Here is a 15,561-nt window from a genome sequence, read left to right as displayed (position 1 = left end):
TATTGTGAAGTTTATGCAAACACTAATATAAATATACCGCCTCATTTTGCTCCACTGGTATCTGGTTTATTATAAAAACCTAAGATATCTTTCAATATCTTTAACATTTTATTTTCTCAATATGTCTCATTCATTCATTCTTAATCAAACACTTACTGTAATCCTGTTATATGCCTGATATTATGTGACATACTGAGGATACAAAGGTAAGGAAGACATAATCCTTGCCCTCAGAGCTTACAGCCTCCTCAGGGAGATATATATGTAAATAATTTATACAAAGCACAATAAAGGCTACAATAAACGTATGTATCGGATGCACAAAAGAAAAGAATGGGCAGGTTTCCTGGAAGAGGTGACACGGAAGCAATAAAGGATACAACTTTCATTTATAAGGTGAATAAGTTCTGGAAATCTAATGTACAGCATGGTGATTATAGTTAATAATACTGTATTGCATACTTGAAATTTGCTAAGAGAGTAGATCTTAAGTGTCCTCACCACTCACACATAAAATGGTAATTATGTGAGGTTATGGTTGTGTTAATTAATTTGACTGTGGTAATCATTTCACAATGTATACATATATTAAATCACTACACTGTATGCCTTTAAAAATTATGTCATACAATCTAAATATATACAATTTTTATTTGTCAATTATACCTCAATAAAGCTGGAGATATTTAAAATTTTTGAAAAGAATAAACCGTCAAGCCAAAGGAAGTTTGTTGGTGAAGAGGCAGAGAGGATGATAAGGAGATATTAGGGCAGAGCATTCCAGCTGGAGAGACATTATGAGGAATTATTAAATGCTTGAAGGATAATGGTATTACTCTCAATAACAATATAAACATTCACTCAAAACTAAATAACATTCGAGTAATTTTTTCCTTCTCCCTAAAAAAAGCACATGGTTTATGTTTATCTAATTCTTGGGATTCTCACCTACTATCCAGAACTGGAATGTTACTGTTGCTCTGTACATTATAAATCGCAATAGTGCCATTGTGATAGCCAACTGCTAAAAGGTTAGGTGCTCCAATTGAAAAATCCACAGCAGTAACGCCATATGGACTCTGATAAGTACGTTCTGGCCACTGAATAAAAAAGAAATTATATTACATTTTAACCTTGGTTTTGTAGACCACAGTAAGGTGGGTATGATGGTGGCTGAAGACTAGGCTGGTGGCAGAAGACTAGGCTGGTGGCAGTGGGGATATGAGGAGAGTTAGTCTGCATTCAGTTACTCATTTCTTCCTAACTTCCTGTATACATGAGAATAAAACTTCAATTGGCCATTTCCTTTATTTTGATGAATCCTCAGAGCTCAGTAGTTTTAAGAAATACAGCACGTGGTTTCTACAGTAATTATCATTTTGGGTAATCCTCCAGCAGGATTTGTATGATCATCACAAGTCACTGTCTTAAAGATACAAATAATGGACACCAAATAAATTATCCTGCATATATTCCTATCCTCCAGTATCTGTTTCAGATGCTTGTATTATCTAATCATTCTAAACAAGGATAGAGGAGGTTCCAAAACTCTCTAAGTTACTCTTTTCTACAACTCTGTCAAGATTTTTATTGTTTTGTTTTGTTTTAATGTCTAATCCAACTCCTTTCTGGTTTCTAACAACCTACATGGAAGAGAAGATAACCTGCTGATGATGAATCCTATGTCAACCCTTCCACACGTTTAAAATTGCTTCTTCCTTTCTTTTAGGCTATATACACCCAGCTTCCTAACAGATGGGGGATTATTTATAAAAACTCTAATCATTTTTATATGCTCTTCTGATCCTTTTCTAAGTTTTCCACTTTACGTTTCAGTTGTGACTTAAAACTAAAGCTGTAGAGTAACAGGTTGACTAGGGCTGTTTAACAAAAAGCATAACTGATTCTTGTTCATTCTCTTTGAAAAATTCATGGCAGTAAGAGAGCTATATTAATCTATTTTCTATCTATCGAGGAGAGCAGAAATATATTTTATAAAGTGATAAGGAGTTATTTATATATTGAGAAACAACCCAGTAGTAAATGAAACTTAATTTTTAAAGAATTTTTATTTGCAAATATATTCTTCTTTATAACAGGCACTGATAAACAATAATGGTTCAGCCCTAGATCATCATATCTAACAGCACATAGTAGATGTTCAATAAATATTTATTAAATGAATTTACCTTAACCAATAAAGTGTAAGAACAAATTTTTGTTGTTGTTGTTTTTTGTTTTTGTTTTTTGGGGTTTTTTTTTGGCGGTACACGGGCCTCTCACTGTTGTGGCCTCTCCCGTTGCGGAGTACAGGCTCCGGACTTGCAGGCTCAGCAGCCATGGCTCACGGGCCCAGCCGCTCCGCGGCATGTGGGATCTTCCCAGACCGGGGCACGAACGCGTGTCCCCTGCATCGGCAGGCGGACTGTCAACCACTGCGCCATCAGGGAAGCCCAAGAACAAATTTTAATTGTTTTACTGTTATAGATTTAAACCAAAGAAAGTAAAGTCTTGCTTGGTAAAACTTTCTTGAGTTTGTTTAATGATCACATAAAACTAACTACTTTATGAGAATTATGTGAACATTTAATTAAATAAAAATAGGTCTTATTCCTGTTTTAGTTACCATGGGATTCTTTATTGACCAGCAGCAAGCCAATCCTCTTTTTTGCTCCTTAAATCCAAAGTGCCCATAGCCAACAGCCAAAAGGTCCTAAAAAACAGAAAAATTAAAAATAGAGAAGACAGCATAAAAATATCAGCAAATGTATAAAGATGCATATTAATGAACTGTGTTAAAATAGTGATGATATTTCAATTGAGGTTAAAAAATACCAATATACCAACTATTTTCACTCTACATTTCCATCTTCATAAGCAAAATAATAGTAAAAATAACCACATTTTTTAGGCTGAAGAATAAACACACAAAAAAACAATTGCTGAAAAGCTATTTTACATATTGAGATAATCTTCAAAAATTGTATTATTGCATTATAGTGTCTTATGGGTTTTTAATAATGACCTAATAATTTCAAATGTAAAATAAAAGACATTTATTTTTAAAGGGAGGTGCCATGGACTGAATTGTGTCTCCTCCCTTAAAAGTGATATGCTGAAGTCCTAACACCTAATAACATGTGATTATATTTGGAAATAGGGCACTTAGGAGGTTATTAAGGTTAAATGAAGTCATAAGGGTGGGGTCCTAATCTGATAGGATTGGGTTCCTTACAAAAAGAGGAAGAGACACAAGAGCTCTTTCTCTCCACCATGCAAGGATACAGCCAAGCCAGGAAGAAAGCCTTCCCCTGCAACCAAATTCATCTGGCACCTTTATCCTGGGCTTCCCAGCCTCCAGAACTGTAATAAATAAATTTCTGTTGTACAAGCCATCCAGTCTATGGTATTTTCTTATGGCAGCTCGAGCTGATTATAATATAGCAGGTCATTTCCAGAAGTGCTTATACAGATGACCCTTGAACAACACAGGTTTGAACTGTGCAGGTCCACTTATACATGGATTCTTTTAAATAAATACATTGAAATTTTTTTAGAGATTTGAGATAATTTGAAAATTTCACAAACTGCATAACCTAGAAATATCAAAAAAATTAAGATTTGTCATGAATGCATAAAATATATGTAGATAGTAGTCTATCCTCATATAGGCATAAGTGATATTCAGTATAAAATTAATAATATGTGAGTTTTCTTACTGTTTTATAGCTTTGCTTTCAAAGAACTACATTACCATACAGTATGCCTCTCTCTCATAATTGGAGAAACTGCATATCAGCCTATCATCACAGATAAGTAGGTTTTTTTTTTTAATGTAACAGTGTTTCCAATATTGTATTATGAATATGACTGTAATACTGTATGTCATAAAAACTTTATAATAATTCACTCATTAGTTTATAGGCTAGGCTATACTGAAGCAATCATATCAATTACACTAGGCTACCATAAAGCAATCATATTGCTGCTTCTTCATTATCAATGCATAAATCATTATACCTGTAAATAAATATGAATTTATTTTTCACATGATATTTTCATTTTTGATGTCTGGTGTTAGTAATACATGTAACATCAACAGTGTTTTGTATCATATAAGACAGTATTGATGCAGGTACTGACAGAGTATTCATCTGTTAAACAGATGACATAAGCTTAACGGTATTGATAAATACAGTACTATAAATGTATTTTCTCTGATGATTTCCTTAATAACATTTTCTTTTCTCTAGCTTACTTTATTGTAAGAATACAGTATATAATACATATCACACACAAGATATGTGTTAATTGACTATGTTATTGGCAAGGCTTCCAGTCAACTACTATAGGCATTAGTAGTTAAGTTTTGGGGGAGTCAAAAGTTATACTTGGCTTTTCATTTGCATGGGGGGTTGGCATCCCAACCCCCTTGTTGTTCAAGATCAACTGTATAAGGATGTATGGACAAAAGTTTAATGATCGACCACACCCTGTCTCTTCTCTGTAATCAGAAATATTACACACACAGTCCTGTCACCACCTTACCTTCAAGCCAACATCGTGTCTCCACAATTCCCTCTGCCTTAAAATACTCTTCACCACCACCCTTTTTATCTTGACATTGACAAACTCCTATTCATCTCTTCTAGACTCAGCATAGGCGTCACTTCCTCTAAGAAGCATTCACAAGCCTCTCTTATATGTTCCCACAGCATTATTTATTTTCTTTATTAAAGCTCATAGGAAAGTATTATATGGTCAGTATCTATGTGTGACTAAATTACTACTGTATCTCCAGCTCTTTAACAGAGTTCCTGGCACAGAGTTAATGTTCAATAAATATTTGTAGAATGAATTAATAAATATGATAGATGGCACCCATCATATATTTTTTAGCTTCATTCAAAATTAATCTTATTCTCAATAGCAATAATAGTGTTTAAATGCTAGTATATCCAGTTTCTTAAAATGATTCATCTGTCCTTATTACATGGTTATTGATTTATTAAATTTCACTTATCTACAAGATGTTCCCAAATAGTTTTATAAAGACAAATCCATACCAAAAGTATTCTACTTTATTCAAAAATAATATATATAATTTAAGAATTGTGTAATTTAGGTTTCAACAAAAATGATTTTTTTAGGTTTTTTTAGCATTAATTTTTTTATTGAGGTATAATTGACATACATTATATGTTTCATGTGTACAACATAATGATTCAATATTTGTATATATTGTGAAATGATCACCACAAAAAGTCTAGTTAATATGCATCACTATACATAGTTACAGAATTTTTTTCTTGTGATGAGAACTTTTAAGATCTACTGTCTTATCAACTCTCAAATATGCAATGCAGTATTATTAACTATAGTCACCATGCTGCACATTACAGCATGAATTATTTATTTTATAACTGGAAGTTTGTACCTTTTGACTCCATTCACCCATTTAATAGCCATAACAACTATCATGCTTGCGCACAGTACCTTATAAGGTGTAGCAATAAAATAATAAGGCTAATTCTTAAAACATGGATAATACAAGACAATTTAAACAAATTAGTTTTGACCATTTTAAAAATACACCAAATATTTATTCCAAAGATACTGCCATTACACAAAAGATTTTGAAATTACTAGTGGAGAATCATGTCTTCAGAATGAGTTTATAAACCACAGGAAAAAATAAGTCTCATTACTCTATAATCATCTCTTTTTGACAAACAAACATACCATTCTCCCACTTGATGATTCATCTAATTCTCCTCAGGATGATTCTTAGCCGTGCAGTAGTTAAAAGCAAGAACTCTGGAGCCAGATGTCTGGGTTTGAATTCTGTTTCACTTACTGGTTATATAACTTTGGGCAAGTTATTTATCCTTTCTGTGCTTCAGTTTCCTCATCAACATAATGAGGAAAATGGTAGAGTTGTGATAATACAAGTAAAACATTTACAATAGTGTCTGGTACATAGTAGGTGCTGTTTTAAGTATTTGCTGCTATTAGTAGTTATAGTATTTTAAGGAATCTCAAAATTATTTTGCACATGTTCAGGGTCACTGGATTAAGTATATACTTCCAAATATGATTACTTTAAAGAGAATACAAATTTGGGCACATGAGTTTGGTACCATGTTAAACTAAATAAATATATACTATCTTCTTGTTCACTTAATATCTCATGTGGATTCAGAGAATGCCATGTCCCAAGTACATCTCCTAAAATAAAAATGGTGACATTTTCATATTAAAGGAGAAAACCATCATTTTGTAACTGTTTGCATTTTCCCCTTTTAAAAACATAAACTTGTTTTTAGAGGAATTTTAAAACTAGGGGTTATGTCCATTTAAAGCCCTTGCCTAATAGCTGAGAAAAAAAAGTTTTTATTAGTACTTGACAAGTGCCCTTAAATGCTAGAGACAGAATTACTAAAATGTTTGATAACTTACTGGATTTTTTTTATTCCAGGCAAGGCTGCTCACATTAAGGCCTTTGGTTAAGTCACAGGAAAAGGACCAAAGTCGTTCCAAATTGGCTGGTATTGTTGATTGTTCTGAACCTATTTCTGTTTCTTCTTCCTCTTCCTTCTTAGCCTCTTCTTTTACCTCTTCAAGTTTTTCACCTACTAAAAAGTCTTCAGGTTCTTCAGGTTCTGGTTCTAAAATTAAGTCAAATTAAAAAGAAGATCATTGTGCTCTATACCTACAGGAATCTACCAAAGTCTCCAAAGGGCATCTCTATCTACCACTGACACTTCAGCCATCATTGGATCTGCTGGGTCATATGGCCCAAGGGACTGGGTACCCTGAATAGCTGCCTGAGCCTGTTACAGAATCTTCTGTCATTCTAGGCCCCACTCAAAGCTATTGGTTTTTCAGACCACTCAGTAAATGGACCAGAGGACTCATCCAAATGAGGAATATGTTGCCTCTAAAATGCAAAGACGTCCACTAGGCATTGTGTCTCTTTTTTTTTTTTTTTTGGTTGAAGGGGAACCAGATGCAACAATGTATCCTTCACCTTAGAAGGTATATATCTTGACATATTCCATTGCCACTGGACCCTTTGAAATTTCACCGAGGTGGAAGGCCCCTGAAATTTTGTCAGATTTATTTCTCACCCTCTGACATGCAAATGTCTTACCAGCTAAGTCTACTTCCTGTTCACTAGGTCCAATCAGCACAATACCATCAATGTAATGGACCAGTGTGATGTTCTGCTGAAGGGAAAGCTCCCTGCAGACTAAATTATGACATGAAGCAGAACCGTGAAGGTGTACTGCTAACCTGACCAGCTGAAAGCAAATAGCTTCTGGTGGTTTTACCAACAGGTATTGAGGGAAAAAAGCACATTTGTCATATCAATAGCTACACACCAGGTACCACGAGATATGTTAATTTGCTCAGGCAGTGAAACCCTATCTGAAACAACAGCTGCAATTGGAGTCACCACGTGGTTAAGTTTACAACAATCCACTGTTTTTCTCTAGGATCCGTGTGTTTTCTATGTAAGCTAAACAGATGAGTTGAATGGTGAGAGTCAAAAATTCCTGCATATTTCAAGTCCTTGGTGGTAGCATTAATCTCTGAAATCCCTCCAGAAAGGTGGTATTGCTATGATGTACTATTTTCATAGGTATAGGCAGCTCTAGTGGCTTCCACTTCACCTTTTCCTCCCATATTAGCCCTCACTCCACAGGTCAAGAATCACATGTGGGGATTCTGCCAGTTTCTGAATATTTCTATTTCAAGTATACATTCTGGAACAGGGGAAATAACCACAGGATGATTCAGCGGACCCACTGTGAGATGAAACTGATCTAAAATTCTGTAGATCACCTGACTTTTACAAGTCCTTACTCTGACTTGTAGACCCCAGTGATGTTTTGGGTCTCCCAGAGCTAGTGTGAACTCAGAGCCACTGTTCAGTAATCCCTGAAATTTCTGATTATTTCCTTATCCGCAATGCACAGTCACCCTAGTAAAAGGCTATAGATCCCTATGGGGAAAGCTGGGATAAATACTAACAGTATACATTCTTGGCCGTGTAGCATGATACATTCTCAAAGGGACCCAGTCTCCCCTTTATTCAAGAAGTTCTGGTTCTATAAACTGGCTCAAGAATAGGAATAGGTTAAGGGGATGTGACTTTGTTTTTTAGTGTTTCAAGTTAGAAACACTTGACCTATAACTCTACTGCTTACACAGATTAAGAATTTACAAGAAGTCTGTCTATTATGGGCTGAATCATTTCTCCCCAAAATTCATATATTGAAGCCCTAAGAATGTAGTACCTCAGAATGTAACAGTATTTTGAGACAAGGGATTTAAAGAGGTGATTAAGGTAAAATTAGGCTATTAGTGTGGGTCCCAATCCAATATGATTGGTATCCTTATAAGAAGAGGAAATTTAGACACATCAAGAGAGACAAGGGATGCACACACACAGAGAAAAGACCGTGTAAAGAGGCAGCAAGAGGGTGGCCATCTGCAAGGCAAGGAGAGAGGCCTCAGAGGAAACCAATGTTGCTGGCACCTGGATCTTGGACTTCCTGCCCCCAGAACTGTGAGGAAGTAAATTTCTATTGTTTAAGCCACTCAGTATTTTGTTATGGCAGTCCTAGCAAACTAATACACCACCTACCAATTTCTCTTCTAAGGACATCGTAATCAACTAGCCAGTGCCCTGGGTCTCTGCAAGTCAGATTATTCTCATTACTGCCTTGTCCCCATTATGGTAAACACACCTACATTTCCTCTGGCAATTAAATGCTGCCCTTTAGCCCCCTCACCTTCAGGATCCAATTACTCTTATTGTATTTAAGGCCCCAGTTCAGAGGCAGCAGCTCTCACTATAAATTCTGACCTACAGAAGAGTGACCACAGAGCTCTTCAAGGATGTTGGGGCTCTCCCTCACAAGTTTATTTCTCACAATTGTGGTGAAAGGTATGTTATCTGGACCCTCCTGGAGTGACCAGGCAGGTCATCATGATAAGTCCGCTCTAACATTAGAACGTCCCTACGCCTTTGGATACCTTTCTTTATAGTATACCAAGACAGTTCTGATACTTCAGCTCCACTTAGTAAAGGCCACATTTTGGTCCATTATCAGCCAACCAAATAAAAAATTCTTAAAGCCATCTCTAATCCTTAAACTACAACACTGTACCCAGAATCTCTGCTCAGCGGAACCATATTAACTTTGACCTGATCTGACTTTATATTCCTTCCATCATTATCCTATACCCTTAATACCCATTTCCACCTATATTCCTCAGATCTCTGCCTGCATAAATTAGCAAACTCAGCAATTGATTCTCCAAGAATTATAACAAACCAAAATATGTATGTACCTAACAACTTCAAAATACATGAAACAAATAAACAATCAAAACCAATAGCTCTGAAAGGAGACATAAATACACAATTATAATTGGAGATTTCAACACTCCTCTCTCAATAACTGGTAGAACAAGTAGGCAGAAAATCAGATGACCTGAACATCACTATCAACCAACTTGAGCTAACCAACATTTATAGAACATTCTATTCAAAAACACCAGAATATATGTTCTTCTCAAGTACCATAGCACATTCTTTAAGATGGACCATATTATGGACCATAAAATGACTTTAGACCACAATGGAATTAAATTAGAAATAAGAGAAAGATAGCTAGAAAATTCCAAAATATTTGTATATTAACACATTTATAACAACACATGGGTCAACGAAGTCTCAAGAGAAATTTTAAAATATATTTTAATGAACTGAAAATACAACATATCAAATCTTATGAGTTTCAGCTAAAGCACTGCTTAGAAAGCATAGAGAAAAGAAGAAAGTTAAATTTGTATCTCACATGTGATCCACCCATTCCACTCCTAGGTACTGACCCAAGAAAAATGAATGCAAATGCCCATACAAAGACTTGTATACCAATATTTTTACCAACTTTATTTGTAATGGCCCCAGACTAGAAACAAATATAAATCAACAGATGAAAGGGTAAACATAGTATAGGATATTCATACAATGGAATACTAGTCAGTTATAAAAAAGAGTGAACAATTGATACATGCAACCACATGAGTGAATCTGAAATAATAATTTTGATTTTAATAATTTTGCTGAGGAAAACAAGCTAGATAAAAAAGAGTACATAATGCACATTTATATAAAATTCTAGAAAATGCAAACTACTAATCTATATAAGGATATAAAGCAAATCAGTGGCTTCTTAAGGATAGGAGAGGGGCAAAGAGGAACAAGAAGGAAGGATTATAAAAGACATGAAAAAAACATTTGAGATATACATATATATCATTATATATAATTGTATATATTCATTGATTGTGGTGATATATCAAAGCTTTTGAATTGTATGCCTTAAGCATTGGCAGTTTATTGTCACTTATACTTCAATAAAGCTGTTAAAAAATAACAGTGGTATATCACTCTTTAAATGAATCCCAGATAATATAAATACCACAGCAGTTTTTAATTGTGAAGAAAATTACAATCATTGACATGCATAGGTTTTAGCTGTACAGTTTGATGAGTTTTGATAAATATACACACTGATGTAACCAACAATCCAATCAAGATGCAGAATATATCCATCAACCGAAAAAGTTTCCTCATGCTACTTTCCAGTCAAACCTAATCTACCATAGGCAGGCACTGGTTTAATTTCTAAAACCTTGGAGTAGTTTTGTTGGTTACAGCATATCATGAAAATGGGCCCATTGGTATGCATTCTTTTGTGTCTGAATTCTTTCACTTAACAATGTTTTTGAAATCCATCAAGGTTATTTTGTATATAAGTAGTGCACTCAGTTTTATTGCTGAGTAGTGCTCCAGCATTTGTTTAAGCATTGACCTACTGATGGATACCTGGGCTTTTTCCAGTTTGGGGTTATTATGAATAAAGCTGTAATGAGCATTCTTATATAGGTCTTTTTTGTGGACATATTTTTTTCTCTTGGGTAAATATCCAGGAAAAGGATTATTGGGTCATTGGATGGATCTGTGTTTAACATTTTAAGGAACTTCCTAGCAGACGTCTGGGCTGTACAATTTTATACTCACACAGCAATATATGAAAAACCCAAGCTGCTCCATGTTTTTGCTAACACTTGGTTTTGTCAGTCTTTTTAATTTCAGCCATTCCGGCTAGTGTATTGATTTTTTTTTTTTTTTTTTTTTTTTTTTTTTTGCGGTACGCGGGCCTCTAACTGTTGTGGCCTCTTCCGTTGCGGAGCACAGGCTCCAGACGCGCAGGCTCAGCGGCCATAGCTCACGGACCCAGCCGCTCCGCGGCATGTGGGATCTTCCCGGACCGGGGCACGAACCCGCGTCCCCTGCATTGGCAGGCAGACTCTCAACCACTGCGCCACCAGGGAAGCCCTAGTGTATTGATTTTAACTTGCATTTCCTTGATGACTATGTTTAGTACATTTTCAGGTGTCTATTTGTTGGGTGAAGTTCCTGTTCAAACCTTTTGTCTAATTTTTTTAACATCTTTATTAGAGTATAATTGCTTTACAATCTTTTGTCTATTTTTTCATTAGTCTATCTTCTTTTTATTGGGCTGTAAATAAATGTCCATTACATATTCAAAACTTAAGTCTTTAGTCAGATGTATGTATTGTAAACATATTTTTCTAGTCTGTTGCCTTGCATTTTTTTCCTAACAGTGTTATTCAAAGAGCAGGTGTTTTAACTATTGCAAAAGTCATATTTTTTTCCTTTATGCCTTGGGATTTTTGTGTATTAAGTATCTTTTCTTATGCTAAGATCACAAATAATTTTTCTTATATCTTCTTCTAGAACTTTATAGTTTTAATTTTTACATTTAAATCTATGGCCCATTCTGAGTTAATTTATACATATGATATGAGGTGACAGTTGATCTTCATTTTTCTGCCCATATGGATATCCAATTGTTTCAGCACCAATTTTAAAAGATCAGCCTTCCTCTATTGAATCACCTTGGCATGTTTGTTAAAAATCAATTGACCATATAGATCTGTGTTTATTTCTGGACTCACTACTCTGTTTCAATCATCTATATGTCTATCCTTAGACTAATACCACACCGCCTTGATTACTGTAGCTTTATAGTCACTTGTAATCTGGTGGGGTAAGTCCTTCAACTTTATTCTTCTGTTTCAAAGTTGACTTAGTTATTCTAGGTCCTTTGCTTTGCCATATAAAATATAGAATTATATTGTCAATTAATTATCTTTAAAGAAATTTAAAATGGTGAGAAATGTCTCTTACTTTTACTCACATTTTCAAATTCTAGCATTCTCCATTTCTTTGTTTAGATTCTGGTTTCTATTATTATTTTCCATCAGTCTGAAGAATTTCCTTTAATATTTTTTACAGTGCTGGTCTGCTAGCAATGAATTCTCTCAGTTTTTGTTTGTCTGAACATGTTTTTATTTCACCTTGATTTTTGAAGGATATTTTCTCTATATATAGAATTTTTTAGCACAGTAAAAATGTTATTGCACTGTCTTCTGGCTTCTGTTAAGAAATAAGGGCATTATTAGCTTTCTTCCCTAAATGTAACGTGTTTTTTCTGGCACTTTTTAACATTCTTTTTTTGATATATTACTTATAATGTGCCTCAATGTGGTTTTCATTGTGTTTATCTTGCTTGGGTTTCATTGAGCTTCTTATAATTGTTGGTTTAAAGAATTTTTTCAAGTATGGAAAATTTCTAGCTACTCTTTCTTCAAATATTTTTCTGCTTTCACTCCTCTTTATTCTAGTACTACAATTCCAATTACATGCATATTAAATCACATGATCTTGTGACACAGGTCACTAAGGCTCTTTTTTTTTTTTTTTTTTGGACTTGTTTATCTTTGTACTCCAGTTTGGAATGTTCCTCTTGCTTGTCTTTGAGTTCACTGATCTTCTTCAGTTTTTAGTATTCTGTTAAACCCAAACAGTAAATTTTTCATTTCATGTATTATGTATTTCAGCTCTAGAAGTTCTATTTGGTCCTATATGTAGCTTTCATTACTTTCCTCATTGTATTCTTATTTATTTTAAGTCCTTAAGCATATTTTTATAGCTTTTTCTTTAATAAACTTTATTTTTGTAGAGTAGTTTTAGGGTCACAGCAAAATTGAACTCAAAGTGCAGAGTTCCCAAATCCTCACACACAGATATATGCACAGCCTCTTCCAGATCAACATCCTGCACCACTAGTACATTTGTTACAATCAGTGAACCCATACTGACAAATCATTATCCCCCAAAGTCCATAGTTTACATTAGGATTCACTCTTGGTGTTGTACATTCTGTGGGTTTGGATGAGTGTACAATGACATGTACCCACCATTATGTATCATGCAGAATAGTTTCATCACTCTAAAAATCTTATGTGCTCTGCTTATTCATTTCTCCCAACCCTCTAATCCCTGGAAACGCCTGATTTTTTTACTGTCTCCATACTTTTTCCCTTTCCAGAGTGTCATACAGTTGTAATCAGAGCATGTAGCCTTTTCAAATTGGCTTCTTTCACTTAGTAACACGCATTTAGGTTTTCTCCATGTCTGTTCATGGCTCGATAACTAATTTCTTTTTAGTGCTGAATAATATTCTATTGTCTGGATATACTGCAATTTATTCATCCATTCACCTACTGAAGAACATCTTGTTTGCCTTCAAGTTTGGGCTATTATGAATAAAGCTGCTATAAACATCTGCATGCAGATTTCTGTGTGGATATAATTATTCAACTCCTTTGGGTAAATACCAAGGAGTGCAGTTATGGACCATATGGTTACAGCATGTTTAGTTTTGTAAGAAACTGCCAAACTATCTTCCAAAGTGGATGAACTATTGTGCATTCCCACCAGCACTGAATGAGAATACTTGTTGCTCCACATCTTTGCTAGCATTTGGTAGTATCAATGTTTTGGATTTTAGCTATTCAATAGTTTTGTGGTGGTATCTCATTGATGTTTTAATTGGAAGTTCCTTAATATATAATGTTGAGTATCTTCTTACATGCTTACTTGCCCTCTGTATATCTCTTTGGTGAGGTATCTGTTAGGTCTTTTGCCCATTTTTAAAAATTATGTTGTTTGTTTCCTTATTGTTGAGTTTTAAGAGATATTTTTATATATTGGATGAGTCCTTTACCAGATATGTCTTTTGCAAATATTTTCTCCAGTCTGTGACTTGACTTCTCATTCTATTGACAATGTCTTTCATAGGGCATAAGTTTTTTTGTGTTTTTTAAAATTATTTTTTATTGAAGTATAGTTGCTGTACAATATTGTATAAGTTAAATATGTACAATATAGTGATTCATAATTTTTAAAGATTATACTCCATTTACAGTAATTATAAAAATTGGCTATGTTCCATGTGTTGTACAATATATTCTTGTAGCTTATTCTATACCTAATAGTTTGTATCTCTTAATCCCCTACACAGCCCCTCCTACGTTCCCTCTCCTCACTGGTAGCCACTAGTTTGTTCTCTATATCTGTAAGTTTGCTTCTTCTTTTGTTATATTCACTAGTTTTTTGTATTTTTAGATTCCACATATAAGTGATACACAGTACATGTCTTTCTCTGTCTGACTTATTTCACTTAGCATAATGCCCTCCAAATCCATCCATTTTGCTGCAAAGGGCAAACTTTCATTTTTATTTTTGGCTGAGTAGTATTCCATTGTATATATACACCATATTTTCTTTAGCCGTTTATCTGTTGATGGACACTTAGGTTGGTTCCATATCTTGGCAATTGTAAATAATGCTGCTATGAACATTGGGGTACATGTACCTTTTAGAATTAGTGTTTTTGGTTTTTTTGGCTATATATCCAGGAATGAAATTTCTGGGTCATACAGTATCAATATGGTATAACTTTTTAATTGTAATGAAGTCTGGCTTATCAATTATTTCTTTCAATAGATCATGCCTTTGATGTTAAATCTAAAAAGTCATCATCATACCCAATATCCTCTAGATTTTCTCCTGTGTTGTCTTCTATGAGTTTTATAGTTCTGCATCTTACATTGAGGTTTGTGATCCATTTTGAGTTAATTTTTCTGAAAAGTGTAAGGTCTGTATCTACATTCTTTATTTTTCCCATAAATATTCAGTTGTTCCAGTACCATTTGTTGGAAAGACTATCTTTTCTTTCCATTGTATTGCCTTTCCTCTTTGGTCAAAGATCAGTTGGCTATACTTCTGTGTATCTATTCTGGGCTTTCTGTTCTGTTTCATTGATCTGTGTGCCTATTCTTTCACCAATACCACACTGTCTTAACTACTGTACCTTTATGGTAATTCTTGAAGTCAGGTAATTCCAGTCCTCCAACTTTGTTCTTCTCCTTCAATATTGTGTTGGCTATTGTGGGTACAATAGCTTTTTAAAATTCCTTGTCTTGAGTTAGTGTCTCCCTAAAATTAGGGCACCTGCTGGCCACTGGTGGGGAACCCTGACACCCAAGGAGATGGGAAGAACCCCCAAGTGAACCGGATCTTCGTTCACTTGCTGGGGGTTCGGCTGG

General features: G+C 34.6%; 1 protein-coding gene across 1 annotated transcript in view; it reads right to left on the bottom strand.

Moving 5' to 3' along the window:
- DNAI4 (dynein axonemal intermediate chain 4) overlaps nt 1–15,561 on the bottom strand; it is a 129,627-nt gene that overhangs the window by 24,850 nt on the left and 89,216 nt on the right. Inside the window, 3 exon segments of the mRNA XM_019919668.3 lie at nt 949–1,100; nt 2,627–2,713; nt 6,460–6,668. Coding sequence (XP_019775227.1) covers nt 949–1,100; nt 2,627–2,713; nt 6,460–6,668 — 448 coding nt within the window.

The sequence above is a fragment of the Tursiops truncatus genome, chromosome 1, assembly GCF_011762595.2.
Source record: "Tursiops truncatus isolate mTurTru1 chromosome 1, mTurTru1.mat.Y, whole genome shotgun sequence".
NCBI classification, from domain to species: Eukaryota; Metazoa; Chordata; class Mammalia; order Artiodactyla; family Delphinidae; genus Tursiops; species Tursiops truncatus.
This window is presented reverse-complemented; position numbering and strand designations above follow the sequence as displayed.